The sequence below is a fragment of the Acinonyx jubatus genome, chromosome E2, assembly GCF_027475565.1.
Source record: "Acinonyx jubatus isolate Ajub_Pintada_27869175 chromosome E2, VMU_Ajub_asm_v1.0, whole genome shotgun sequence".
Lineage (NCBI taxonomy): Eukaryota > Metazoa > Chordata > Mammalia > Carnivora > Felidae > Acinonyx > Acinonyx jubatus.
The window spans coordinates 33,260,655-33,286,369 of record NC_069396.1 but is presented as its reverse complement, the minus strand read 5'-3'; the positions used below and the strand labels follow the sequence as shown (position 1 = coordinate 33,286,369).

Sequence of the window (25,715 nt, the reverse complement as noted above, 5' to 3'; positions counted from 1 at the left end):
GGCAGGTGTTCTGCTTTCTCTCCTTGAAGCAGGCCTGCAAGCCTTGGGGTGGGGTCCCCATGCTGCCTGGGATGCCAGATGGCAGTTCTCTCTGACACTGTCCACCTCCCCTAGGGCCCAGGTTGGGGGGCTGGACGGCCTCTCTTTCCAGGCCCCGCCAGGCACCCCACGGGGGCATCAGCCCCTGTTGCTGCTTAGGGCCCCAGGTAGCAATTTTTAGGTGCTGACCACTTTTAGGCTAGGCCACTCCCAGGGCAGAGTAGAGGGCCGGAGCTCACGACTGGGTCATCGGGGAGGGGAAGGGGCAGGTGCCCCGCTCCCTGCCTCCCAGACCCCACAGCCCTTTCTGCCAACTTGGTAATACTTGTTATCTCGACTTGGGTACTTTGTGTCGGGTGGAGCCTCGACACCCTGCGTGCCTTACCCCCATTGAATCCTCTCAAAGAAGCCCTGCAGGGTCAGAACTTAGTCTCGCTTTTTTCAAATGAGGAAACTGAGGCACAGAGATGAGAAGTAACTCTCCGGGGTGTGCAACTGACACTTGATGGGCCTGAGACGGATGTCTGTCTGTCTGTCTGCCTTCCTTCCTTCCTTTATTTTTTTTAAAACAAGTTCTATTTAAGTTTATTTATTTTGAGAGACAGAGTGAGCATGAGCAGAGGAGGGGCAGAGAGGGAGAGGGAGAGAGAGAATCCCAGGTAGGCTCTGTGTTGAACAGTGAGATTGTGACCTGAGCCGAAATCGACTGAGCCACCCAGGCGCCCAGTAAACAGGTTCTATTTTTTTATGTATTTGCATACATACTTATATATGTAGATCCACACACCCCCACGCCAATAAAGATGCCAGGAACATGTCTTTCCATGTTTGTATATGCGTCCCTTTAATTATCAGTCACCTTCTGTTGCCCTTGAATTTTTCTAATAGAGTCTTTATTTTTTAGTTTATTTTTTTAAGTTTATTTATTTGTGTTTTTAGTAGTCTCTACACCCAACGTGGGGCTTGAACTCACAACCCCAAGATCAAGAGTTGCACACTCTTCCAACTGAGCCAGCCAGGTGCCTCACGTGTTTAGTTTATTTTTAAAACCACTTTATTGAGGTATGATTGACATAGAAAAAGCTGTGCATATTTAATATATGCAGCTGATAAGCTGAAGATAAGTATTCCCCTCTGACACCATCATGGCAATCTATGTCACAAACGTATTCCTCACTCCCGAAAGTTTCTTTTTGCCCCCTTTATTATTATTATTGTTATTATTACTCCTAGTAGTAATAATCGCAGTAGTGTGATAAGAACCCTCAATGTAAGGTCTGCCCTCGTGGAAAAATTTGAAGAGTACAATATAGTATTGTTGGCTATAGGCACTATGTATACAGTAGATCTTGCATCTTGTATTAAGAACTTTTAAAAAATGTTTGTTTATTTTAGAGAGAGTGAGCGAGCGTGTGGGCAGGGAAAGGGCAGAGAGAGAGGAAGACAGAAAGAATCCCAGGCAGGCTCTGCACTGTCTGTGGAGACCCTAACGTGGGGCTTGAACCCACGATCTGTGAGATCGTGACCTGAGCTGAAACCAAGAGTCAGATGCTTAACCAACTGAGCCACCCAGGCACCCCAAGAACTTCTGTTTTTGTTTGTTTGTTTGTTTGTTTTTAATATTTATTTTTGAGAAACAGAAAGAGAGTGAGGGGAGGGCCAGAGAGAGGGACACAGAGGATCCAAAGTGGGCTCTACATTGACAGCAGAGAACCTGATGTGGGGCTCGAACTCACGAACCATGAGGTCATGACCTGAGCCAAAGTCGGATGCTGACCCACGCGCTCCCCAAGAACTTCCTTTTAATTGCACAAGCTGCATTACGACAATAGAAACAAACTGAAGGTTCACTCATTCCACCAAAGCATCAGTTTTGGTTATCCTGTATCCTGGTTTAGGCATTACCCATTCCAGACACTGCTGTTGCCATGTGGATTTTTCACAGAACACCCTGGGACAGCTCAGTTCACACCGCTGCACCCTTTTGACGGCTGCATAGTATTCCACAGGAAGGGTGCGTTGTGATTTATTTCACTATCTCCTAACTGGCAGACACACCATCTTCTTTTGTTATTGTAATGCTACAACAATAATCTTGTACATGTGTCATTTTACATCTGTGACAGTGTTTGTAAGGTAAATTACTTGAAGGACTTTTGTTACATCAAAGGTTTGTGTGTGCAGGAGTGATTTTGTTACATACGACTAAATCTCCAGCCCCACCCCTGGGGGTTATGCTGAATCACTCCTGCCAAGGCTGTGTGACTGCCTGTTGTGTTGCATATAAATGCTTTGATCTTTGCCAATTGGATAGGTAAAAATGATTTTCCGTAGTAGTTTTAATTTGTGTGTGTGTTTTTTTTTTTTTTTTTTTTTTTTTATTACGAGTGAGGTTAGCTTCTTCCTAAATGTTTAACAGCCACTTGTATTGCCTTTCTGTGCACTTTCTATCCATACCCTTCTCCCATTTTTTTTTTTTTTAATTGGATGATTGGTCTTTTTCTTTTTGATCTGTGGGAACTTTTTACATATGAGAGAGGTTAGCTCCTTATGATAAGAGTTGTAAATATTTCCCCAATTTCTCATTTGTCTTTTGATTTTGCTATTAATAGCTTAAGAGAGAGAGATAGAGTGTGAGCAGGGGAGGGAAAGAGAGAGAGGGAGACACAGAATCTGAAACAGGCTCCAGGCTCTGAGCTGTGAGCACAGAGCCTGATGCAGGGCTTGAATTTGGGAACAGTGAGATCATGAGCTGAGCTGAAGCCAGATGCTTGACCGACCGAGCCACCCAGGCACCCCTAATGTAGTAGATTTTTAATAAGTGTATTTACTTATTTGTTTTTAAGTAAGCTCTATGCCCAGAGTGGGCTCAAACCTGCAACCCTGAGATCAAGAGTGGCATGCTGGTCTGACTGAGCCAGCCAGGCACCCCTGGAGTAGTTTTTTTTAAATGTAATGGGAGTTGATTAGTCTTTTCTGTGTCAGGTCAGAAAGGACTGACCCACTACAGCATTGTATGAACATTCTTTCATGGTTTCTTGCTGTCTTTGGAAATCATCTTGGTATAAATTATGACTCCAGCTTGTTCTCTCTCCTCTGGGCTCTGCTGTCTCTTTCAACAGGATACTGGCAGGGTAGTTACATCCTTCTTGCTCACTCCAGTTCAGTGGTTACTCTGGGGTATATCTATGGCTTTGTGAAATGGATCCCGTCCCCTATCTCCCAACCCCGTTCATGCCTCCTCACCACTGGCTGTCTGGGTGGGGCCCTGGGCAAAGTGTGAAGTCAGTGGCTAGACCTCTGTCCTGCCAGCCTGGGCAGGACTGGCACCTGGTAAGGTGCCTGTAGACTAGCCCTTTCTGTCCTTCCTTATCAAGGGGAAAGAGGTCAGAAATGTGTTGAATGGGGGCCTGAAAGTGTGTTCATTTTATTTTATTTTATTTATTAAAAAATGTTTTAAGTTTATTAAGAGAGAGAGAGAGGGAGAGAGAGAATTCCAAGTAGGCTCTGCACGGTCATCACAGAGCCCGATGTGGGGCTCGAACTCATGAACCCTAAGATGATGACCTGAGCCAAAACCAAGAGTTGAACGACTGAGCCACCCAGGTGCCCCCAAAGTGTGTTCATTTTAAGGAGGGAGCTTCGTGAGGGCAGTGCTTAACTTTAGGAATGAATCACTGACGGTGGGATTTCAGGCCAGAGCCAGGGAAAATGTTCTTTCCGGCAATCCTTGGTTGATCCATTAGTTAATAAGCACTGTTGCATGGACCCCCACTCTGTACAGATACCTGGGAGAGGCCGGCATTGAGGTCTCTGCCTTCGGGGAACTTGTGCCTGGAGCATAGTTTCCTCTTGGCATCTGGCCTGGTGCCAGCCACATAGAAGGTGCTAGTATACGTCCATTAAACGAATGAATGCATGGATCTCTCTCAAGGTGAATGAATAAACGAATGAATGAATGAATGAATGAATGAATGAATGAATGAACGATTTTTCCCCAGGCGGTTACTAACCATCATTCGAATCGGCATAGGAGATAGCAAAATTCATTTCTTATCCCTGCCAGCTGGAGCCTGGGAGGTAAGGGGTGAATGAGGCATTTGTATTTTAAAGGAGACACTGACTATGCTGAGACTTAATCCACAGGAGAAGTGGCAGGGAGGATTTCAGGTACAAAGAATAATCCCTACCCCTAGAATAAGCCCTCTGGGGCCAGGTGACAACACCCAGGCTGTCCCCTTAGGCTTGTTGTCGTTTTATGATTCAGACTCCACGCCCAGCCCAGCCCAGCTCCGGGTCTCAGAGGTCTGACAGAACCATTCCTTTGCAAGAAGGAAAACCGAGGCCCAGATGGGGCAAGGGACTTGCCCAGGGTTACAGAGCAGGTTGGTGGCAGAGCTGGACTTTCTGGATCCGAGACTGATGGGTAGTCCGTGGACCCTGGGAGCTAGTGTAAAGTCAGCCTGGGGGTCCTGGGGAAGCGTGATGGGGAGCAGGGCTGGCTGGAGGGCTCACATCACTGGGCACTTTGGCTTTTGCCCCTGCTTCGTGGCCTTGTAGGCTGTCACCAGGAGGTGGCAAGATGAACTAGAAGGTTCGTGGGGGGACCCTGACTGCTTTATGCCTCTGTCTCTTCTATTTGGACTCCATGGGCTTCCTCAGCTCTGGAAACAGCCTTCTTTCTGGGCTCATTTGCTATTTTGTCCTCGCAAACAGCCTGTTGGCTATCATGACCTGCACCTCACTTTTCCCCACGACTTGGGTATCAGCACCCGAGTTTACCGATGAGGAGGACTGAGGCTCAGAGTGTGAGCGACTGGAACGTATGGCCATGGGAGCAGAGCTGGGGTTTGAACCTGTGCTTCCTCCACCAGCACTTCCCATTCTCAGGGACACACTTCCTTCATGTTCTCACCTCCTTCTATTTTATTTTTATTTTTTTAATGTTTATTTATTTTTGAGAGAGAGAGAGAGGGAGAGAGAGAGAGACACCAAGTGCAAGTGGGAGAGGGGCAGAGAGAGAGGGAGACACAGAATCCAAAGACAGAATCCGAAGCAGGCTCCAGGCTCCGAGCTGTCAGTACAGAGCCTGATGAGGGGCTCAAACTCGTGAACCGTGAGATCATGCCCTGAGCTGAAGGCGGACACTGAACCGACTGAGCCACCCAGGTGCCCCTCACCTCCTTCTGCCCTGATGGGCTCTCCCTCCTTCTTCCAAAGCTGCCCTGTTTGCTTTCCCCTGCCTTTTCTGCCTGGTTCAAGATTCCAGCCGGTTGGTTCATCTGTGGGTCCATCGGTCCATCTGTCTGTCCTTCCGTCTGGTCTACATGCAATGACCAGGGCCCAGCTGCAGGACGTAGACACAGATCCTACCACGACAGACCCTGCCTCACCTTGGTGAGGCAGGTGCTGGGATGTCTGACAGATGGGACCATTGGCAGGACTCTGGGAAGGCCTGGGAGAGACCTGTGTGGGGAGAGAGGTCAGGCCCTGCGTGAGCAAAGGTGTGGAGGGGGTGAGGCCTGAGGGCTGCTCGGCTCTGGTGTTGGTGGAGGGGAGGGCGTGCATGGCAGTCAGGCTGAAATCCCTCGGTCCCACGAGGTTTCTTGGGTGGTGCCCCTTTATGCCGGGACTTTGCCAGGCAGAGCCCCTCTGGGTCCCCTTCACAAAACTCTGGGTCTCCTGAGGGAGATGCCCTAACATGAGACCCCCCCCACCCCGCCCCCAGCAAATAAAAATCTGCTTGTGACACAGCCCGTGGAGCAAGCTGAGTGCTGGGCTAGCCGAGGAGGCTAAGGCTGTGTCTGTGGGTTCTGGGCTGCAGCATCATGGACCCCAGGCTGGATTGGGTGCAGGGACTGAGCCCAAGGGGCCGAGGTGGGGCCTCTCCTCACGCCTGCCTGCCCCTCCTGCACACCCCAAAGCCCCCACTTCCTCCTTTTGAGGCCACCGGGGCCCCAGGCCCTGTGCAGCTCCAAGGCCTGCTGGGCTGGGCCAGAGGAAGCCAGGCCGGGATTCCTGCCAGTGCGGCTTGGGTGAGGAAGTGGGTGCCCTGTCTGTGTCTGTGAAAGCTGGGGGTGGGCTAGAACTCCCCAAGGGGTGTGGTAGCACTGAGGGTGCTGCGGGATCAGCCAGTTCTGCTGGGGAAGGATATCCTGAGCACCCCAAAGGGCCCGGTCTTGTACTCATAATTTGAAGTCCCAGCCTCCCTATTTCCGGCGGTTCTTCTGGCTGAGGAACCTGGAGCCCCCAGTCAGTATTTGGCAAGGAGACCACAGCCCTGCCTCAGTTGTAGGAAAAGGAGGAGAAGGTGTGTGTGGGTAGCTTGGAGGGCTTCCTGTAGGAAGAGGTGCTCCTGGATCTTGCTGGCTTAGAGGAGACCTCCTGACGTGGCTTTCTGACTTTACTTCTTCAAGGCGGATGGAGGAACCTTGATGGAGTACACTTTGCCTCCTCCCACCCTCGGTCCTAGGCTTTGAGAGGGGAGGGCAGGAAGGGGTTAGCATTTTGAGAGGTTATGGGCTCTGGGGATGTCAGCACCGTGAGAGTGTCGGGCAGGATGAGAGGTGAGCCTAGGTGGCCTGTATTCAAGTCCCAGCTCTCTTTTACTAGCTGTGTGACCTCAGGAGAATGACTGAACCTCTCTGTGTTCCCACGTTCATAAAATGGAAGCAGTAGTCATACTGCCCTGCGGGGCGGGTGTGCGGAGTTTGAGCCCACAGCGCTGGGCACGCAGTAAGTACATGGTGGATTTTGTTGATGGCATTGCCCGCCCCCCTCTCTCATGGGGCACAGGGCTGTGGGAAGCGCAGGGCCCAACAGGAGTGCTCTGGGGGAGTGAGGTTGATTCCTTTGGTATCCATTTCTATGCAAGTATGCCCCGGGGCTCCCTAATTCATCCCACAGAAGGGAGTCTCTGGAGGCCACTGGAGAAGATGTGGGGAGGCCCATTGCCCCAGCTTCCTGCTGGACCGGGTTCCGTGCAGCCTGGCTGGCTCTGGGCTGTGGAGTCCGGGATGTGGTGACAGAGGTATGGGCAAGGGAAGTTCCCCTCCTTGGCCCAGCCCCCTTCCAGGAGGCCTAGCTGGGGCCAGTCGTATCTGCGGGCACCTGCTCTTGCCCCTGAGCTACATGGGACTCTGCCCCCTGACCCTGGACCCATCAGGAGGCCATGAGGGTTTCCCAGATACAGTAAACTGGGGCAGAAGGCCTCTTGGTTGCAAGTGACAGAAGCACAAACTGGCTTTATCTGAAAAAGGCATGATTGTCCCGTGTGATTGAAATATCTGGAGGCTGTTTGAACTTCAGGCACAGCTGGATCCAGGGGCTCGGGGGTATTTTCAAGTCTCTGTCTCTCTCCAGTTTTCTGTGTTGGCTTCACTCTCACTGGGCCGTCTCCTGTGGTGACTTCCAGTGGCCACAAGCAGCTGTAGGCCACCAGCAAAAGAGAGTATCTCTTTTCGGTGGGTCAGCAGAAGTCCCAAAGAAGGTTCTCAGAGGGTTGTGGTCACATGACTGTCCCTAAACCAGTCACTGGGGTTTGAGAGGGATGATGATGATGAGCCAGCCCGGCTGACGTGGCCCCTGAGCCAAGGGACTGAAGTGGGAGAGACAATCCCAGCAGCACAAGAAATAATGTCCCCTCCCAACTGGACCTTGGGGGTCCCCTCCACTGTAAAATGGGCTGCTTGCCCTATTCTCCCTACCAGGGTGATCGTGAGGTCTGACCCCTGGGCTCTGCTTCCTCCAGGTAAAGGGGCCTTGACTGTCCCATATGTGTGTCTCTGCTGTTGGTGTCTTTGGACTTGGGACAGAACCACTGGGGTGGGGGTGAGGGAGCGATGGGGGTCGGCTTCACTTGGCCTCAGGTGGGCCTTACAGCCAGAAGGAGTGCTCACTTCTGGAGGAGACCGCCCAAGAGGCGATGAGCTCCCCGTCACTGAGGTGGGTGAGCCAAGGGTCATTTGTTGGAGGCTTGGCAAAGGAGTTCCTTCATTCAGGGCCTCTGTGGGGCCCTCCTAGTTGCCAGCTGTCAGTGACCAGCAGAAGAACTGGTGAATGGGCAGAAAGGCCTTGAAGCCTTCCCTGGTAGGGGGGGCCTCTGTGTCCAGCTTTGGGGGGGTTGCTTCTAGGGAGCCGCTGGCCTTTGGAGATGCCGCCATGGGCTCCCAGGCCTCTCACCAGGAGCGATAAACACGGTCATTCCTCCCAGCCCTGCTTTGCTCTTCCAGGAGTGGGACCTGGTCCCTGGATGGGCCGAAGTCCCTGTGTCCAGGGCTATTGTCCACGCCCTTGCCCACCTGCCATTGCCCAGGAAGTGGCCTAATTAGATCCCCAAGAGCGGTGTTTACCAGGCGAGGGTTCCCCCCCTTCCCCCGGGGAACCCTCCAACTGCTCCTCTCTCTTCACCCCTGCCTCAGCTGGGCTTCGTGTGCCTGGATAGGCAGGTCAGTAGTGGGGTGAAAGGTGCTGTGTGTGTGTGTGTGTGTGTGTGTGTGTGTGTGTGTGTGTGTGCATGCGTGTCCTGGCCGCCCACAGCTCTGGTCTGAGGGCTTTGCCTGGGGTTTAGAGCAGCTGCAGGGAGTCGTTGCCCTGGCCCCGTGGTGTTTGGGGTTTCTCAGCCTGTCAGTCCAGTCCCGAGGCACTGGAGTTTGGTGCCAGGCCAGAGAGATGGGCAGTGTGTGCACTTGTGGTTCAGTTCCCGGGAGCTGCCCTTGCTCACAGGGCTCAGTTCAGCGAGACAGAAAGGTCGGGCCAGGAGCCCTCGTTCGGGAGCGGGTAGACCCAGCTTTGAATCCCAGCCCTTCTGGCAAGCAACTCCAGCTGTGTGATCTTAGGCAAGCCACTCGACCTCTCTGGGCTCCGTTCTGCATCTGTAAAACGGCTGTACCTCCTTGGCCTTTGCAGGTCATGAACTTGAGAGCGAATATGTGGGTGTGGGCACCTGGCCTGACAGTGTTTCTGCTGTTGTGACCGCAAAGAGCTGGTTTAGGGGAGCTTTGCAGTGGGGGCTTCTCAGGGCGGGGACCTGATCTTGCTTTGTAAACCCTACCACATAGGGCGAGGCATACATGGTTAATACTCCAGAAACACTCCGTGTGGAATAAAGACTGGTTGGTTTAGATTTAGAGGTTGTCAACCAGGGGGTGGCACGGCTCCAGTGTTTAAATTAGCCGCCCTCATTCATAAATCAGAATTTCATGTAGAAATCAGCTTTGTAACTTGCCTAAGCGCTTTGGGCTCTTTGGTAGCTGTGGGCCCAACCAGGGTCTGAGGTGGCTCCCGGATCCCAGGTGGGCACTCACTAGGGGGCTTTGCTCAGACGCAGGGACTCTGGGTACCCTGCTCTTCTACCTGTAGGGGCTCTGGACTCTTTCTTTCACAGCTTTTGCCAGTGGCCATTCGTGCCCTTCGTGACTGCCCTGAGCCTTCCCACATCTTACCTCCTCCCTGCCCTCTGCCACCAGCCCTGTCCTGTTTCCGGTCTCTCAGGCAGGCCTGGAGGATGCTGGGAGCCTGGACTCCTGGTCCAGGGTTGCTCCTGTGACACAGGGTTCCCGCTGGGAATATGGCAGCTGCCCGCAGGCCTCAGCCCCTGCATGTAGGGATGGCACCTTTTTGGGTAACTTTCTCTCTTTGGGGACTGGGAGTTCCAGGGGGAGAGAGAGCTTGCCTGGCACACGGGAGGTATGTAGTGGGCCTAGGGGGCCACAGGCACAATTAACTGCCTTTTTGGAATAAATGAATAAGCAAATGAATGAATGGTGCTGGGAAAGAGGGAGTCCATCTGGGCTGAGCATTGCAAGCCTGGCATCTGCTCCCAATTTTGCCGTAAAGTGTCCGCTGTGCTCCCTCTCTGAGGTTTGGGCTCCTTTTCTATGAAGTGGAGCTTGCAAACTTCTCAACTTCTTGTCAGTGGAAACTTAAAAAATGTACTTAAAAAAGGCAGTCTTTCGTGGAAGCTTAATGTAACATGAACGCAAGGGGGAGGGTCTGGGTGTAGCGGGCGTGGGGGTCTGAGACACAGAACTCACTACAAAGCCCCAGTAGTTGGGTGGGTGTGGTCTTTGGGCAAGGACCTGCAAACAGACCCCACATGCACAGTCACCTGACTTATCACAAAAGGTGGCTGCACTGAACTTCTTGAGGAGAGAATGGTGGCTTCTCCAGAAGCTGCTGGGGTCATCAGATGCCCATGTAGAAGAAAGGGATGAAGGTTGATCCCTGCCTCACGCCATACACAGAATTCGCTGGGATGGATCAGAGACCTCCACCTCCCTATGCAAGTCAAACAGTCAAACTGTTAGGGCAGTGCTGTCCAGTAGAAGTTTCTAGATGATAGAAATGCTCTTTATCTGTGCTGCCGGATATAATAGCCACTAGCCGTGTGTGGCTTTTGAGCACTTGAAATGTGACTGGTGTGACGGCTGGACTGAACGTTGAATTTCATTTTAAAGAAATTGAGAGAGAGAGAAAGAGCAGGAGGGAGTGGCACAGAGAGAGGGAGAGAGAGAATCCCAGGCAGGCTCCGCACTGTCAGCACAGAGCCTGACGCTGGGCTCGACCTCACGAACTGTGAGATCATGACCTGAACTGAAACCAGCTTATGCTAGTGAGCCACCCAAGCGCCCCTTAATTTCATTTTTAACCCAGTTAACTCTAAATAGTCACATGTGGCTAGTGGCTGCTGCAGTCCTGGGAAACACAGGGAACCGGCCCTGTGCGCAGAGCCTGAAACAGGACCTAGGAGTTAGGTGTGGGTTTAGGTTGATGACTCAGACCCGGGTCTGCTTTGTGTCTCCGCAGAGCCGAGGACCCCGTGTGTCTGGTCAGCCCGGCCCGGATGCAGAGGAAGAGGCCAGTGGTGCTGTAAGCCGGCCTGGCCGCGGAGCGGAGCGGGCCCTGTGTGGCCCACGCGGCTGCCTGCTGAGGGGGCCCCTGCCCAGCCCGGCCTGCCAGACTCCGAGAGGCCGGAGGCCTAGGCCCACCAGGGAGGGTGTCTGCAGACAGATGCTCCCCAGGCCGTGGGGTCTCCTGAGGGCACTGCCGGGCGGGTGGGCCTCGGGGGGAAGATGCCAGCCAAGGGGCGCTACTTCCTTAACGAGGGAGAGGAGGGCCCGAACCAGGACGTGCTCTACGAGAAGTACCGTCTCACCAGCCAGCACGGGCCGCTGCTGCTCACGCTCCTGTTGGTGGCTGTCACTGCCTGCGTCGCCCTCATCGTCATCGCCTTCGTCTGCGGGGTGAGTGAGGCGGCCGGCCCGCGGCGGGTTCGGGGCCCGGCTCTGCCGCTCTGGGCTTGCGAGGCCTCCCACGACCTCCCACGGCAGGTCGTGGACTCCTCTCAGCCTGAAGCTCTGTATCTGTGACGTGCTCGGGAGCATAGTTAGGCTTTTAATTTTAATTTAATTTTGAAGTCTGGGGTGCTTTGCGAGCTTATTCATTTGGCCAAGTAAACGACACTCCTTTTCTCCAAAGCCAACTTCTACGGAAGACCTAGGTCTGGGACAGCTTGCGTGTCATGACTCCCTCTTCCCAGCACTCCTTCTCTGGCCTCAGAGTCCTTCTCAACCCCGGTCTTGAGGCAGACGCCCCTGCTGTCATCTCTGACCTAGGCCTTGCCCCACCACGGCCACTGCTCTTGAGACGTGGCTAGTGTGGCTGAGGAACAGAAGCTTTAAAAAAGTAAATTAATTTCTCCCTTCCTCCTTCCCTCCTCCCTCCCTTTCTCCCTCCCTCCCTCCCTCCCTCCCTTCCTTCCTCCCTCCCTCCCTCCCTTCCTTCCTTCCTTCCTTCCTTCCTTATTTCCGAGAGCATCAGCACGGTAGGGGCAGAGAGGGAGGGAGAGAGAGAATCCCAAGCACTGCAGAGCCTGAAAGCAGGGCTCGATCCCATGAACCGAGAGATCATGACCTGAGCCAAAACTAAGAGTTGGATGCTTAACTAACTGAGCCACCCAGGTATCCCTGAGGAACTGAGTTGTTGTTTTTTTTTTTTTAAAGTTTATTCATCTATTTTGAGAGGGAAAGCATGAGTCGGGGAGGAACAGAGAAGGAGAGAGAAAGCATCCCAAGCAGGCTCCACACTGTCAGCATGGAGCCAGACACAGGGCTCGAACCCACAAACCTTGAGATCATGACCAGAGCTGAAGTTAGATGCTTAACTGACCAAGCCACCCAGGTGCCCCTGGTGTAAAATTAATCTTGAATAGCCACACGTGGCTAGTAGCCATTGTATGCAGCAGCAGAGTTCTAGAAGAAAACTTCAGAGACTACAGGGTGTTATCAGGGTGATATGGGTACAGCAGCCAGCACTCAGTGGGTGCACTGTCGGTGCTGCCTGTGTCTGTGGCTGGAAACCGCAGGACATTGGTTTCTGCATTCAGCAAATGGTTACTGAATACCTACTGTATGCTGGCCCCCAGATCAGCCTCTGTGCCCGTGGAGCTTAGGGGCTCCTGGGGGAAACCAGGTGCTGTCCCAGCTGTGACTCTCCTTTCCTGTCAACCACCTCCCAGTGTCACACTTCTGCCTCTTTGCTCCAGCTCTTCCCCTGTCTGGGACGCCTTTGGTCAGCCTTTGCTCCTAACCTCCATTCATTCTGTAACAGACAGGAGCAGTGGCCTCCTCCAGGAGGCTTTCCACGGCTTTGCTCCTGCACTCTGGTGCTATCTGTCCCCCGCAGGTCCTCACAGAGCACCCTGGAAGCAGAGGAGGCCTGACAGGGAGGGGTTGGGGAGTGGTAGCATCACAGGGCTGGGCTGTGCAGGATCTCAGGGCTGCACAGGAAGCGACTGGTGAAGGATGGTGGTGAAGGCAACCTTAGCCAAGACAGCACAAAGCCTGAAGGTAAGGAAGAGCTTGGTGTTTAGACGGAGCATAGATGTCACCCGTGTGGAGAACACAGGTGACATTGCTCGGGGCAGCCTGGACAGGCTAGCCTGGCAGGCTTCCTGGAGGAGGCAGTGCCTCACTGGGGAAAGCTGAGGCATTTCTGTGTATGTTTGCCCTGCCCAGGACCCCTCTGGACACCAGACTGTCCTGGGGACGACCTTCTTCACACTTGCTGTGTTTGTGGTTCTCTACGTGCTGGTTTATGTTGAGTGCCTCGTCCGGCGGTGGCTCAGGGCCTCGGCGCTGCTCATCTGGGTCTGCCTTATGATGCTGGGCTATGTGCTGGTGTTCGACTCATGGATAAAGACAACCCACATGGGGGCACAGGTAACAGGGTGGGGGGACCCTGGTGTCCCCAGGGGCTGGATGCCACCACCCAGCTGTGCACCCAGAAACTCGTGCCTGCATTCAGTGTGCTGGCCTTGGGCCTTCCTCCTGCCATAGGCCATGGGCCTGTGACATAGGGTGGGCCCTGGGCTGATCTTGGGCCCCTGTCAGCTCTCTGAGCTGGAGAGATGGCTGAACTGGGAAGAGTGTCCCTGTGAATGTCCGGCTGGAGCATTGCAGGCAGACCCTCATTTGGTTGGAAATGACACAACTCCAGCTGAGAGAGGCAGAAAGGCACAAACGGGCCCGTGTGCCAGGAAAGGCTGGGGGCGCCAGTCCCGGGGCTCCAGCGGGATGGCCGGGTCCCAATTGCCCTCTGTTCTGTTTTCCCCTGTGCCATTTCATTCCCAGGCGGGCCATCCCCAGGTTGGGCTGATCTGCGGAGGGCGGCCAGTGAGCCGACCCTGCCCCAGCCTTTTGCCAATCACCATTCCTGTGGAGGGAGAACCCCGGCAGTGGGTGCCAGGCGGGAATTCCCTCGACCACGAGGGCCTGAGTCTGACTCCTGGGGAGTCCTGGCCTCGGCCCCAGATCATAAATCAGCTCATAGGAAGTGATGGATACTGTTGTCTGGGTCTGACCCAGAAGCAGAATTCGGCTTTTTCTCATTCTATTGCAAGTCTGTCTCTGTCCCTCACCACTGGGAGGGGAAGGGGCCGCCCTGGGGGCAGAGGGCTCAGGATTCGGGTTTTGGGGGCCATCCCCAGAAGAATAGAGACTGCAGGGGCCCTGATGTCAGCTCGGTCTGGGGCTGTGTCCTGGGGCAGGGGCGGTGGGGCCAGTCCCTGAACCTCACGATTCCCTGCCCCCAGGTGCCCTTCTTCCTCTTCATTGTGTTCGTGGTGTACACGCTGCTGCCCTTCAGCATGCAGGGGGCCGTCGTGGCGGGGGCAGTCTCCAGCATCTCCCACCTCCTCGTTATCGGGACTCTGATGGAGGCCTTCACGACACCCAGTGTCCATGCAGGGCTGCAGGTGAGGTGTGCACAGGGGCCCAGGAGGGGGGCAGGTGGAGGCAGGGGCTGTGGTTTGGTCCCGAGGGCGGCGGAGTCCTGTGTGGGCGAGTCGGTCCTGAGGCCTCAGCACCCTGTTTTGCAGACAGATGGCCTCCAGGCTAGGCTTTCCCTCAGTCAGCTGGGGAAGCCGGCCCCCTGGGCAGGGCCATGCCTGTGGCCTTTTTTTGCTGGCCTGTGGTGCCCCTGACGATCTGGCCCTCCTCCAGTCCTGCTGTGTAGCTCAGCGTCACCTGCAGAGTCCCATGCTGATAGGGCTGGGAGCATATCCCTGGGCACCCTGTCTTGTGTCTTTGCATTGAGTGAAACATTCACAGTTAGTGGTGGCCAGGAGAGGTATTTTCCTCTGACCAGGCCTGGTGTCAGCTCTGGGAGACAGAAGCCGGAGCTCTGGGCACCTATCGGGATGCCATGCCTTCTGTGACTGTCCTCTGGGCCGAACTGAGATGATGCCTTTCTGCTTCCCTGGTCTCAGGGTCCCCAGCCTGAGACCTGGTCTAATCGTCACAGTGACTCTAGAGGACCAGCACCTGTCTGGGCCTCAGTTTCCCTGCCTGTCTGGGAAGGGTGCCAGCCTGAGTGGGTTGAAGGTCAGAGAATGGGGTTGGGGTGCCATCGCCAGCCTGCCGAGGGGGCTGGTAGCCTGAGGGCACAGGCCAAGCCATATGCTGAGCCTGCCCTCTGCCCGCCCTCAGCTGCTGGCCAACGCTGTCATCTTCCTGTGTGGGAATCTCACGGGCGCCTTCCACAAGCACCAGATGCAGGACGCCTCCCGAGACCTCTTCACCTACACTGTCAAGTGCATCCAGATCCGTCGTAAACTGCGCGTCAAGAAGCGTCAGCAGGTGTGGACCCTGCCTCCCCCTAGAGCCACAGCCCGGTCCTCCCCGGCCCTGCCTGGCTGTCTCCCAGGCCCCACGCCCTGTGTCCTTTCTCGGTGGATGTCAGACACTCACTGAACAGTGTGAGCATGGGCCGCATGACTGGACAACCGTGCAAGCTTTGCCCCTGGGGGTTGCTGGGGACATGGGAGGCTGGTGGCAGGACACAGGCCAGCGGAGATGGAGGGTGCGCCAGGCAAAGCAGGAAGGAACGTAGAGAAAACAGAGGCCAGCCACCTAGGCTGGGGCCTCAAGCCCCCCTGCCTGTCCTCCACCGGTGCTCAGGAGAACCTGCTGCTGTCGGTGCTGCCCGCCCACATCTCCATGGGCATGAAGCTGGCCATCATCGAGCGGCTCAAGGAGCGCGGGGACCGCCACTACATGCCCGACAACAACTTCCACAGCCTGTACGTCAAGCGGCACCAGAACGTCAGGTGGGTCCCACAGGGGGTTTGGGGGAGGTGAATCTGAGCTCAGTCTCCCCATTTGTCTCCCCAGGGGGTCGGATCAGACCAGACTGGTGTCGGGAGAGATCCAGTAGCCCCCTAAAATTGTAAAGCTCTGCACATAAGTGGGGCCTCTAGGAAGAGAGGGGTCCTTTCAGGTGATCCGCAAGGGGGCACAGGCCCCCCTAAAAAGAGGCGAAGTCCCCTGGTCCTGACAGCCGTCTTTGGCAGATTCACAGCGGCTCCAGAATCTTATTTGAATGCACCAACCTCAGTGAGGTTGTCTGTGAGCTGGTCTGGAACTCATGGACTTTGAGCTGGGAGATCTGGTGCAAACTGAAGCTCTGGCTTCGAAGCGGGCCTTAACCAGAGCCTCAGTGTGCTCATCTGTGGAATGGGAGCCCTACAAGGGTAGTGTGTGTATGTTGAGTGTCGGGTGTGGAGCTCGGCTTGAGGGAGCACGGAGTCTCGTCTCACCAGCAGGCTTGGTTCTGAAGTCTGTGCAAAGGTGGGGAGGGAGGAAGGCATTCCGAGGCGCCTGTGAGAGCACCATCCTGTGGTCTGCAGTGATAGGGGCCTGGGGATGACAGTTTTCGATGGCCCTGTGACTCTGGGGCTTGCTGTGTTTTGCCTTAATACTAAGCCTCTGGAACGTTAATTCCTCTTTATGGCCCCGAGCTTCTCTCCTGTCCCTATGGAGGCTGAGGAGTGGCCGGGGTGATTGGGCTCAGGGCTGGCGGGTGCTCAGGGGCTTCCAGGGACCTGGCTCTGACCCTCCGGCTGCACCCCTGCCCCCAGCATCCTCTATGCCGACATCGTGGGCTTCACGCGGCTGGCCAGCGACTGCTCCCCCAAAGAGTTGGTGGTGATGCTGAACGAGCTCTTTGGCAAGTTCGACCAGATCGCCAAGGTGAGCCCGCGGGCCTTTGTGCTGCCCCCCTTGTCCCCACGGGTGGCATGTGCCCAGTGCTGTGCTGACATGGGTGTGCGGAGGCCTGAATCGTAGCATTCAGTCAGCAAACACTTCCGAGGGCTCTGTGGTGGCAGCCAGAATCCTGTCCCCAGAGTGTGAGGTCAGGGGGGAGACTGCCAGTACACGTCGGGGGATGCACAGGGGCTCAGGAGGGCTGCCTGGAGGAGGAGATGGCTCTATCTCACCGCATGAGGGCATCAGAAGCAGGCCTCCCCAGGGAGCTTGGGAGGCCTTTGCAAAATGCTGGGCCTTACCCACAGGGTGCCTTCTGACAAGATCCCTGGTGAACCGTGTGCACGTTAGAGTTTGAGGAACCTAAAAAGAGACCCTGAAGAGGAAAAGCAATGGTTCTGGGCAGAGGGAACAGCATGTGCAAAAGGTTGGAATAAAAGGAAGCCTCTGGGGGCCCTTGAAGTGAGCGTGGCTCAGTGTGAGTGGACAGAAGATGAGGGAGATGAAGCCCCAGGGTCAGACATGCAAGGACCTAGGGCTGAGATGAGGAGAACTTGATCCGGGGACCCTGGGGAATGTGGCAGATGCCAGAGTGGGGGTGGGCATTGGGTGAGGAGGGTCTCCCAGGTACAGCTGACCAGGAAGAGGTCTGGAGACTAAGCAGGGCTGGGCTGGGCTATCACTGTTCATCTTCACGAGCAGCACTGGGACTGGGGGAGGGGGCAGGGAACAGACATTTGTGGGTCGGGGGATCGTGTGTGTGTGTGTGTGTGTGTGTGTGTGTGTGTGTGTGTGGGTGTGTGTGTACTGTTACTCGTTAATTTACCGAATGGTCCCGAGACCTGCCGAGTGGCAGCCTTGAGCTCAAGTGGGGGCCTTGGCCCTGCCCTCAGATTGCTCCCAGCCTATATGCTATGTGCTTTGAAGAGGGGTGCAGGGAGCTGGGGGGCCTGGGGAGCAGCTGGGCCAGCTTCCGGTGAAGACAGGCTTAGTGGTGGCCACTAAGGAGAGACCCAAGTGTTAACACTGAAGGCCAAGGCTGTCTATGCTGGCTGCACACCTGAATCAGGTTGAAAGCTTAAATAAAATGCTAGCACCCATGCCCACACTTGGGAGAGATTTTAAGAGCCTCCCGGGTGACTCCGTGTGTGGAGAACCAGTGGTGTGGACCCTGATGGGAGGTGAGTTCGGGCCCTGCAGCAGGAGGACTCTTTCATGGTCAGAGCTGCTCTGTTCTAGGAGGGACTGGCCCCCCAGGAGTGGCCTCCGTCTTAGAGAATGACCACCACGGGGGGTGGCTAAACTACCGGAGAGCACTACTGGCCAGGAGTGCCCTGGAGCACTGTCCCTTGGGGTATTGTGGACCGAGTGACTCAGAGCCTGTCTAGTCTGGAGCCTTCCTTCAGGAGCCTCCTTCCTTCATGACATCTCTTAAACCAGCAGGTGGGAGTTCCCAGTAGATGGGCCATATGTGGGCCAAGGGCCTGGGTTTCCAGTCACAGGTGGCTCTTTGCTTGCCACAAAGCCTGGGGACCTGCTGTTGTCCTCTTGAACGCCACCTTCCTTCTGTGGCAGGCGCAGGAGGCAGGTCCTTTGTACAGATGGGGAGAGGGACGCATTCCAGCTGGAGTGTCTAGTTCCTAGGCAGGGCTGGTCCCAGACTTCTGTCCTATCAGCAGATTCCAGATCCGTACCCTCTTTCTGAGAGCCAGGGCCGACCCTCCCAGAGGCACCTGCACCACATCTGGACTCAGGACCCCACCACCCCCAACATACACAACTTCGCTGGTTTCTTTTTTATTGTCTAATTTTTTTTTAATGTTTTATTTATTTTTGAGAGAGAGAGAGTGCGAGCGGGGGAAGGGCAGAGAGAGAGGGAGACACAGAATCCAAGGCAGGCTCCAGGCTCCGAGCTGACGGCACAGAGCCGGATGCGGGCTGACGAACCGTGAATCATGACCTGAGCTGAAGTCGATGCTCAACCGACTGAGCCACCCAGGCGCCCCTAACTTCCCTGGTTTCTAAGTGTCAGGGTGGGGCATCAGCCTGGGGGATGTGGGCTCCCTTAAGTCTCTGACGGACAGCCCAGATCCAGAGGGCAGCGCTGTGCTTGTCTGGGGTGGAGATGAGGGTGGCTGGAGCCCTGAGCCTGAGTCTTCAGGCTGGGCCTCCAGGCCCTCTCCAAGGTTCCTGCTGCTTTCTAGAAAAGCCACTGTCTTCCCATCCCTTGGCAGCCAGGGCCCAGCAGGAAACAACTGGCACTCACTCAAATGAGGTCATTGGAAGAAGGTTTAGTAAAGGGACTGCTCATAAAGGCGTGGCTGGTACAGGGACTGAATGGGAGGGATGGTGCCCTACCTGGTCACTGAGGCTTGGCATGGGAGGGCCGGGCACCAGATCTGGAGGCCGAGGACACCTGTGTTCCAGGAGGTTAGCCAGCCTTTAGCCCTCCATTTTCTCCTTAGCACTTTCACCGCTGGATGTCTAGTTTAGTGTCTAACTGCCGCTAGTGTGTGAGCCCCACGTTGTGGGGAGTTTTGTCTGTTTTGCTCCCTGTGTGTTCCAGTGACTTGGGTGGGGCAGGGAGCTCACGGACATTTCAGCATTGCATGACCGGATGAAGCAAAGACAGTGCCTCTCCCAGAGGCACTCGGGTGGCCATCCCTGGTAATACCCGCTCTGACCCCTGATTCTTGCTTAGGGGTTCCCTCTGGAGAGTCCTCCGTATCCCCAGTCCTTTTGTCAGGCCCAGAAGCGGCTACTGGTGGCTGGTACCCCAGAGGAAGCGTCTGGCCACGAAGGAGTCTGGCTCATTCTGGAGAGTATGGGGAGGCGCCTGGCACGTGTGGACCCCAGCTCTTAGCCATCTGCCGACCAGGCCCCTGCTTGCCTTGCCCTGCAGGCCAATGAGTGTATGCGGATCAAGATCCTGGGTGACTGCTATTACTGTGTGTCGGGCCTGCCCGTATCCCTGCCCACCCATGCCCGGAACTGTGTGAAGATGGGGCTGGACATGTGTGAGGCCATTAAGTAGGTACCATGGGCAGAACCGGGGCACTGGGTCCTGCTTCCCAACGCGTGGTAGGGAATGCACTGGAACCACTTTGCAGTTGAGGAAACTGAGGCTCGGGGCGAAAGTGGCTCGCCTGGGTCCCTCAGCAGCCCTGGCTGGGATGGAGTGACTGGACTGCTCTGCCCAGGCAGGTGCGAGAGGCCACAGGTGTGGACATCAGCATGCGTGTGGGCATCCACTCGGGGAACGTGCTGTGTGGTGTCATTGGGCTGCGCAAGTGGCAGTACGACGTGTGGTCCCACGACGTGTCTCTGGCCAACAGGATGGAGGCGGCTGGAGTCCCTGGGTGAGGCGCAGCAGGACGGTGGCGGGGTCAGAGGCCGTGGGCCAACCCTGGGTTGGGGGCTTAGGGTGGGGTCAGAGATGGGAGCAGTGACCTCGCGTTGGGGGAGCCAGTCCGGGCTCTGGCCTGCTTGGCCCCGCCCATGGTGCCCCCCACCCCCCGCCCCCCCGGTGGACGCCAGCCTCCTCTGGGCCCTGCTGCTCTGACTCGTGTCTCCCCCAGCCGGGTGCACATCACAGAGGCCACGCTGAACCACCTGGACAAGGCGTATGAGGTGGAGGACGGGCACGGGCAGCAGCGGGACCCCCACCTGAAGGAGATGAACATCCACACCTACCTGGTCATCGACCCCCGGGTACGAGGGCTCAGAAGAAGCAGCCGGGCGGGAGGGCCTCGCTCAGGAGACCCTGGGAGCCGGGGCTGTGCGGGGGAGCAGGGTCCACACCCTGGGGGAAGATCCCCATGGAGGGGAGAGTGCTTTTCTCTTCCAGGCTGTGGAGACATGGGGTAACAGCCTGCCCAGGGTAGGGGTGAGCTCCGCATCACGGAGTACATTCTAGGCTCCAGTGCCTCTGGGCCTCAGTGTTCTTGTCCGTGCCATTGGAATAACAGCAGTGCCTACCGCAGGAGGAGGAGGAGCTAGTCTGACTGAGGCCCTCACCATAAAGGGACACCTCATAAACGTCCCAGAAATGATAGTCGCTGTTACTTTATTTTCTGGGGGGTTGTCACTAATTTCCTCGATTTTGAAAAGACACATTTTTAAAATGTGCTTTGGCTGAGTCAGGAAAGTGGGACTAGGCGGGAGCCTAGGGTTCTGCCCCCCAGTGGCCGCCTAACTGGCTGGTGCCGTCACTTGCTGGGGGGTGGGGAGACCCCACTTTCCTCAGGACCCCGTGGCAGGGGTAGCTGCTGGGCTGCCGTAAGGCTGGTAGGCCCTGGCCCTGCCCTGCGCCCACACAGGCCTTCTTTCCTGCCACGGGAGGCCCGCTCGTCTGGCGGCCTCGGTGAATCATCCTTGGGACTTGCTCAAGAATGTCAGCCCCGACAGGCTCTTTCCAGCTCCCTCTCTCTCTAGCCTTGGCCGTCCTCAGAGCTGTCCCGACAGTCTGTGGGGGGGCAGAGGGCCGGCCTGTGAGCCTCCCCAGGCCCCAGGGGCGCCATCCTGCTCCTCGGGGATGGGAACTGTTCAGCAGCGTCCCCTCCCCTAATGTGGGCCATGGGTGCTGAGGGAGCTTCTGGGGAAACTCTTTCCGGGTACCTGGGGCTGTCATGGAATATGGTGTGGCCCCTCACCCTGTACCCCGCAGCTCTGGGCCCCACCCTCTTTTCCACCCACCCCGCCCCTCCCTCCTGAGAGCCCTTCAGCCCCTGTCCCTCCACTGCCAGGGTCTTTGTACCCCAGGACCCTTGCCACTGCTGCTGTCTCTGCCCACAGCCCTCTTCGCTCTGAGGGCTCAGATGCTCCCATTTGTTTGTCGTCTCTGCTTATTTACTGTCTGCGTGAGCTGCACGTGGGCCACCTTGGGGCAGGGGGGCCCCTCTTCTCCAGGCTGCAGTCCCTGCACCTTGAGTGCTTCCCGACAGTGGAGCAGGTGCTCAGAGAGCCTGTGAGCTGATGAAGCAGAGCCCTGGTCCTGCAGGCCAGCGGTGGGCACGGTCCCGCCGGGCCGCCGCCTCAGCCAGGCAACCACGGGGCCCCTAGGCGAGCTTGAGTTTCACGTAAACAGCAAAGAAGAAGTTTTTAGCATGAGCATGTTTTGGGCAGGATCTCACGGGGCGTCTGACATTTTCCCCAGCAGCCCTGCCTTCCCCCATCTTGGTTGAATGTCATTCATTCACAGAGTTGAAAATTCAGAGGGCACGAAGGGGGTGTTGTGGACAGTCGCCCTCACATCCTGTGTGCAGCTGGCATGTCCCCACTAAAGGGGACCGGCGTGGTCGAGATTCTTGAGTTCCTTGCCCAGACAGGTCTGTGCACATGTAAATAGACTGAGAGACGGTCATCTGCCCTTGCCAAGCCCAGGGTAGCGTGCCCCACCCTGTTGCTTTCTTCACCTGATGACATATTTTGGAGACATGTCCTTGTGTGTGCACAGAGGCCACCACACGCAAGCTCAGGGTCGTCTCCTGTTGTGGACATGGAGGCCCTTTCCCATCTTGGGCCTCTGTGGGCTCTGACACCGTTTCTTAGGTGTGAGGACCCCTGGGGGACAAGTGTCCAGAGGTGGCAGGTGGGGTCACCTGTGGGCTGCTGAAGGTCACAAGTGACCTCCCCGTTCCTGCTTCTGAATAGGTGCATTTTTACTCTGAGCTGATGGATCTTTATTTTTTTATTTAAACAAAAGTTTTTTAATGTTTATTTTTGAGAGAGACAGATGTGAGCGGGGGAGGGGCAGAGAGAGAGGGAGACACAGAATCGGAAGCAGGCTCCAGGCTCTGAGCAAGCGGTCAGCACAGAGCCCAACGTGGGGCTCGAACACGTGAACTGCGAGATCATGACCTGAGCCGAAGTCGGACGCTTAAGCCATTGAGCCACCCAGGCGTCCCTGAGCTGATGGATCTTTATAGACATTTATTTCTTGGGGAGCCCAGGTGTCTGGAAAGTGCTAGCGACCCTGAATTTGAGCAGCTGGGTGCTGTGTGGGTAGAGTTACCCACCAGTGGAGGGGAGACAGAGAATGTGGCCTCCCCTGACCCCAGGGCAGGCCGCTGTCTGTAGGGCACAGCACATTCTCTGGACCCCAAAACTCTTCACAGAGGCTGGACTCCAGCTGTTCCTTCCGGTGGGGCAGACGGACATTTCTCAGGGTTTAAAAATGTTTCTATCCCGAAAGGAGGCTAGAAGTTTCCAGGCAAGCTGCCGCCTGTGGCTTAGCGAGTGTTTGTGGCTGTAGGTGCTGGTCCATGTGGGTGTTTGCAGGGACCCAAGGAGACAGGGACTATTGGAAGGCAGGAACCTTCACAGGGTAGGGGACTTGCAGATGACCCAAATTTGTCTTTGGTGGCCTTGGCGCTCTCTCTCTTCTCTAGTCCTGCCCACCCTCCCCAGTAGGGAGGGGTCCCCAGCTGTTGTTCCTTGTGGGGGAAGGGGGCCATGGAGAGGCAGGGCCTGGCTAAGACACCCCGGGCCTGCCACGGCCACGGCAGGCACATGGCAAGTAACGGTCCCTGCTGTGGTGTGGGGGCCACATGAGGGGAATGCCTTGGAACGCTGCCCCAAGGGGTTGGGCTGGCCCCTTGTTGGCCGGCGCTCTGTCTCTCAGGTTCCTGGCCCACAGTCCTCTTCCTGCAGCTGTTCCTTCAGGAAGGACGTGTGCCGGCCACATGTGGGTGGGCAGGGTAGGCGGCCAGTGGCTTTCCTGGGCACTGTCTCCCCAGGGTGTCTCTGCAGGGAGAGGCCAGTGGGCTTTCAGGCCCCGAGGACAGTGGCTCCACAGAGCTTCACGGGCCCAGTGGGGCCTTAGGGCTTAGGACTTTAACACGATCTTTCCCTGGGGACACGGGGAAGGATCTGAGGGGCTGTGCACAGTTGTGTGTGACCCCCAGTGTCCTGCCCGCCTTGGAAGGACAGGGCTGGAGCCGGGACCTGCCCTGCAGCCCAGCCGAAGAGGGTCCTGGGCCGCAGCCAGTCCCCAAGGAGATTGCAGACCCGTAGTGTTTCTGCTGTTTTCTCTTTCCACCAGCCTGGCCAGCGCTCTGGGCAGCATTCAGTGTCGGGCGGGGGGGGGGGGGGGGGGGGGGTTGGGCAGGACCCGGACAGTGGCCCCTTCCTGGGCTGAGGGTAGGGGACTAGACAGGCTGTGTCTGTGTCTGCCCACAGAGCCAGCAGCCGCCCCCACCCAGCCAGCACCTCCCCAAGCCCAAGGGGGATGTGGCCCTGAAGATGAGGGCGTCCGTGCGCATGACCCGCTACCTCGAGTCCTGGGGGGCCGCACGGCCCTTTGCACACCTCAACCACCGCGAGAGCGTGAGCAGCAACGAGACCCCTATCCCCAACGGACGTAGGCCCAAGGTAGGACCCTCCCTCCCAGACTGCTCTGCACCTGCCCCGAGGATCCGAGAGTGCGGGAGATGATAGACCCAGTTTTGGGACAGACTTACGGGTCCTGCTTTGCAGAATAACTTCCTCTCTCCCTTCTCTTCCAGGCCATTCCCCTGCGGCGCCACCGGGCCCCTGACAGGTACATGCACTGCGCCCTCCTCTCTGTCAACCTGTGGCCTCTTTTCCTGGCCAAATCCTGCCCCCGTCACCTCCTCCAGGCAGGCTGCCTTGACCATCCTCTGTCCAGGAGGGCAACCCTGACCATGGAGTTTGCCATGGCTTGGCTCAAAGTGTCTCTAGGAATCAGAACTTTACAATAATAGAGTTGCGTACCCACCCCGCAGTCAGGTCAGTGGGGTTGGTGTGAGGGACCCGTGTGTGTTTAGCGGAAAAGGCCTTAGCCTGGGGGCCCAGGTCTGTCCTTTGCTTCTTATCGAGCTGCTGGCCAGCTAGGTGATGCTGCTTGGTGTGGGGTCTCCACTTGCCCTCTCTAGGCCTCAGTGGGACCTTCCTGTGTCCCTGGGGCCTCTGGCAGGCATCTGGGGACCCATCCGGGTGAGCCCTCTCGTCTACACTCCTGCCTTTGGGCAAGTTGTGGTCCTGGGGTGATGCAGTTGTGGGTTTCCGGGTTTCCTATCCAGGAGTGCATCCCCCAAGGGCAGGTCTGAGGACGACTCCTACGATGAGGAGATCCTCTCGGCCATCGAGGGGCTTAGCTCCACGAGGTGAGACTCTGAGGCCTCTCCTTGTCCTGTCCCCCTCGGATGGGGGTTCCCCATTTGGCCAGGCCCACCCTGCGCCCTGGTGTCTGGAGGCCCAGATCCAGTTGTGTCCACGGTGGCTCCTTCGCCTCCTGCGGGTGGGCCCCGTCTCCTCCCCCATCTCCTCCCAAGGGTGGGGCCCCCTAGTCCCCCGGGCTAGGTCTCACGGCCTGTGTCTGCCACCCCCCAGGCCCTGCTGCTCCAAGTCTGATGACTTCTACACCTTTGGGTCCATCTTCCTGGAGAAGGGCTTTGAGCGAGAGGTGAGGGCCCCTGAGCAGCCCCAGGAGCGAGGGCTCCAAGGCCTGGGGGTGGGGGGTTGCGGAAGTGAAGGCTGTGGGACAGCCAACAACTCCCACGTCTGTTCAGGGATGGTGGTGGGGAGTCACCCCGGCTGGCCGTGGGGGTGGGGGTGGGGCCCAGTCTGGCTCTGTTTGGACTCTCTTCCTGCTGGCTCACCCCTGATATGCCATCCCCCCCCCCCCCCGCCCCCATTAGTGATTCTCCCTCTTGGGTCAGGGAGAGGCTCCATTCAGATGCTAGGAGCTTTGCCCATAAGGGCCAGTGCACGCCTTAGTCTGACAATATCAGCCTTATAGTTAGGAAAAAGGGCTTCTCCCTCTGGCTGCACGATGACATGCTTTTTGTACCAAGTGTTTACTTATTTCTTGAGCGCCTACTGGGTTCTGGCAGTGTCCCGGGTACACACGTTATGCCACTGAAACCTCACGTGGTGGGACAGATGGCTGCTTGCTGCCTACTTCATAGACCCTTGATCTGTGTGGCCAGTGCTGGGACCTCTCTCCCCTCTCAGCGTCCAGGACTGGGGGGGTCTTTCTCTAGCTGGGGCTCCCTGAGCTGGAGGCTCCGTAGGAGCTTGGAGTCTGGGGGAGGTGTGGTCATCGGGAAACCTGTCTAGCAAGCCTTCCACTAGCTGTGTGACCCGGGTGGGCTGCTGGACTCTCTGAGC

At 56.6% G+C, this 25,715-nt stretch overlaps 1 protein-coding gene across 10 annotated transcripts in view; it reads left to right on the top strand.

Moving 5' to 3' along the window:
* The window catches only part of ADCY7 (adenylate cyclase 7), a 59,272-nt gene that overhangs the window by 22,683 nt on the left and 10,874 nt on the right, over nucleotides 1–25,715 (top strand). For 9 of the 10 annotated variants that reach the window (XM_053210502.1, XM_053210500.1, XM_053210501.1 and 6 more), the window contains exons 2-14: nucleotides 10,846–11,282; nucleotides 13,056–13,259; nucleotides 14,132–14,293; nucleotides 15,027–15,176; nucleotides 15,498–15,646; nucleotides 16,457–16,568; nucleotides 19,486–19,613; nucleotides 19,784–19,942; nucleotides 20,162–20,294; nucleotides 23,763–23,954; nucleotides 24,089–24,123; nucleotides 24,626–24,709; nucleotides 24,936–25,008. In XM_053210502.1, coding sequence (XP_053066477.1) covers nucleotides 11,112–11,282; nucleotides 13,056–13,259; nucleotides 14,132–14,293; nucleotides 15,027–15,176; nucleotides 15,498–15,646; nucleotides 16,457–16,568; nucleotides 19,486–19,613; nucleotides 19,784–19,942; nucleotides 20,162–20,294; nucleotides 23,763–23,954; nucleotides 24,089–24,123; nucleotides 24,626–24,709; nucleotides 24,936–25,008 — 1,752 coding nt within the window. In that variant the 5' untranslated portion in view covers nucleotides 10,846–11,111. Of the gene's footprint in view, nucleotides 1–10,845; nucleotides 11,283–13,055; nucleotides 13,260–14,131; nucleotides 14,299–15,026; nucleotides 15,177–15,497; nucleotides 15,647–16,456; nucleotides 16,569–19,485; nucleotides 19,614–19,783; nucleotides 19,943–20,161; nucleotides 20,295–23,762; nucleotides 23,955–24,088; nucleotides 24,124–24,625; nucleotides 24,710–24,935; nucleotides 25,009–25,715 lie in introns of those variants that run through there. The other variant, XM_053210507.1, reaches the window with a different exon arrangement.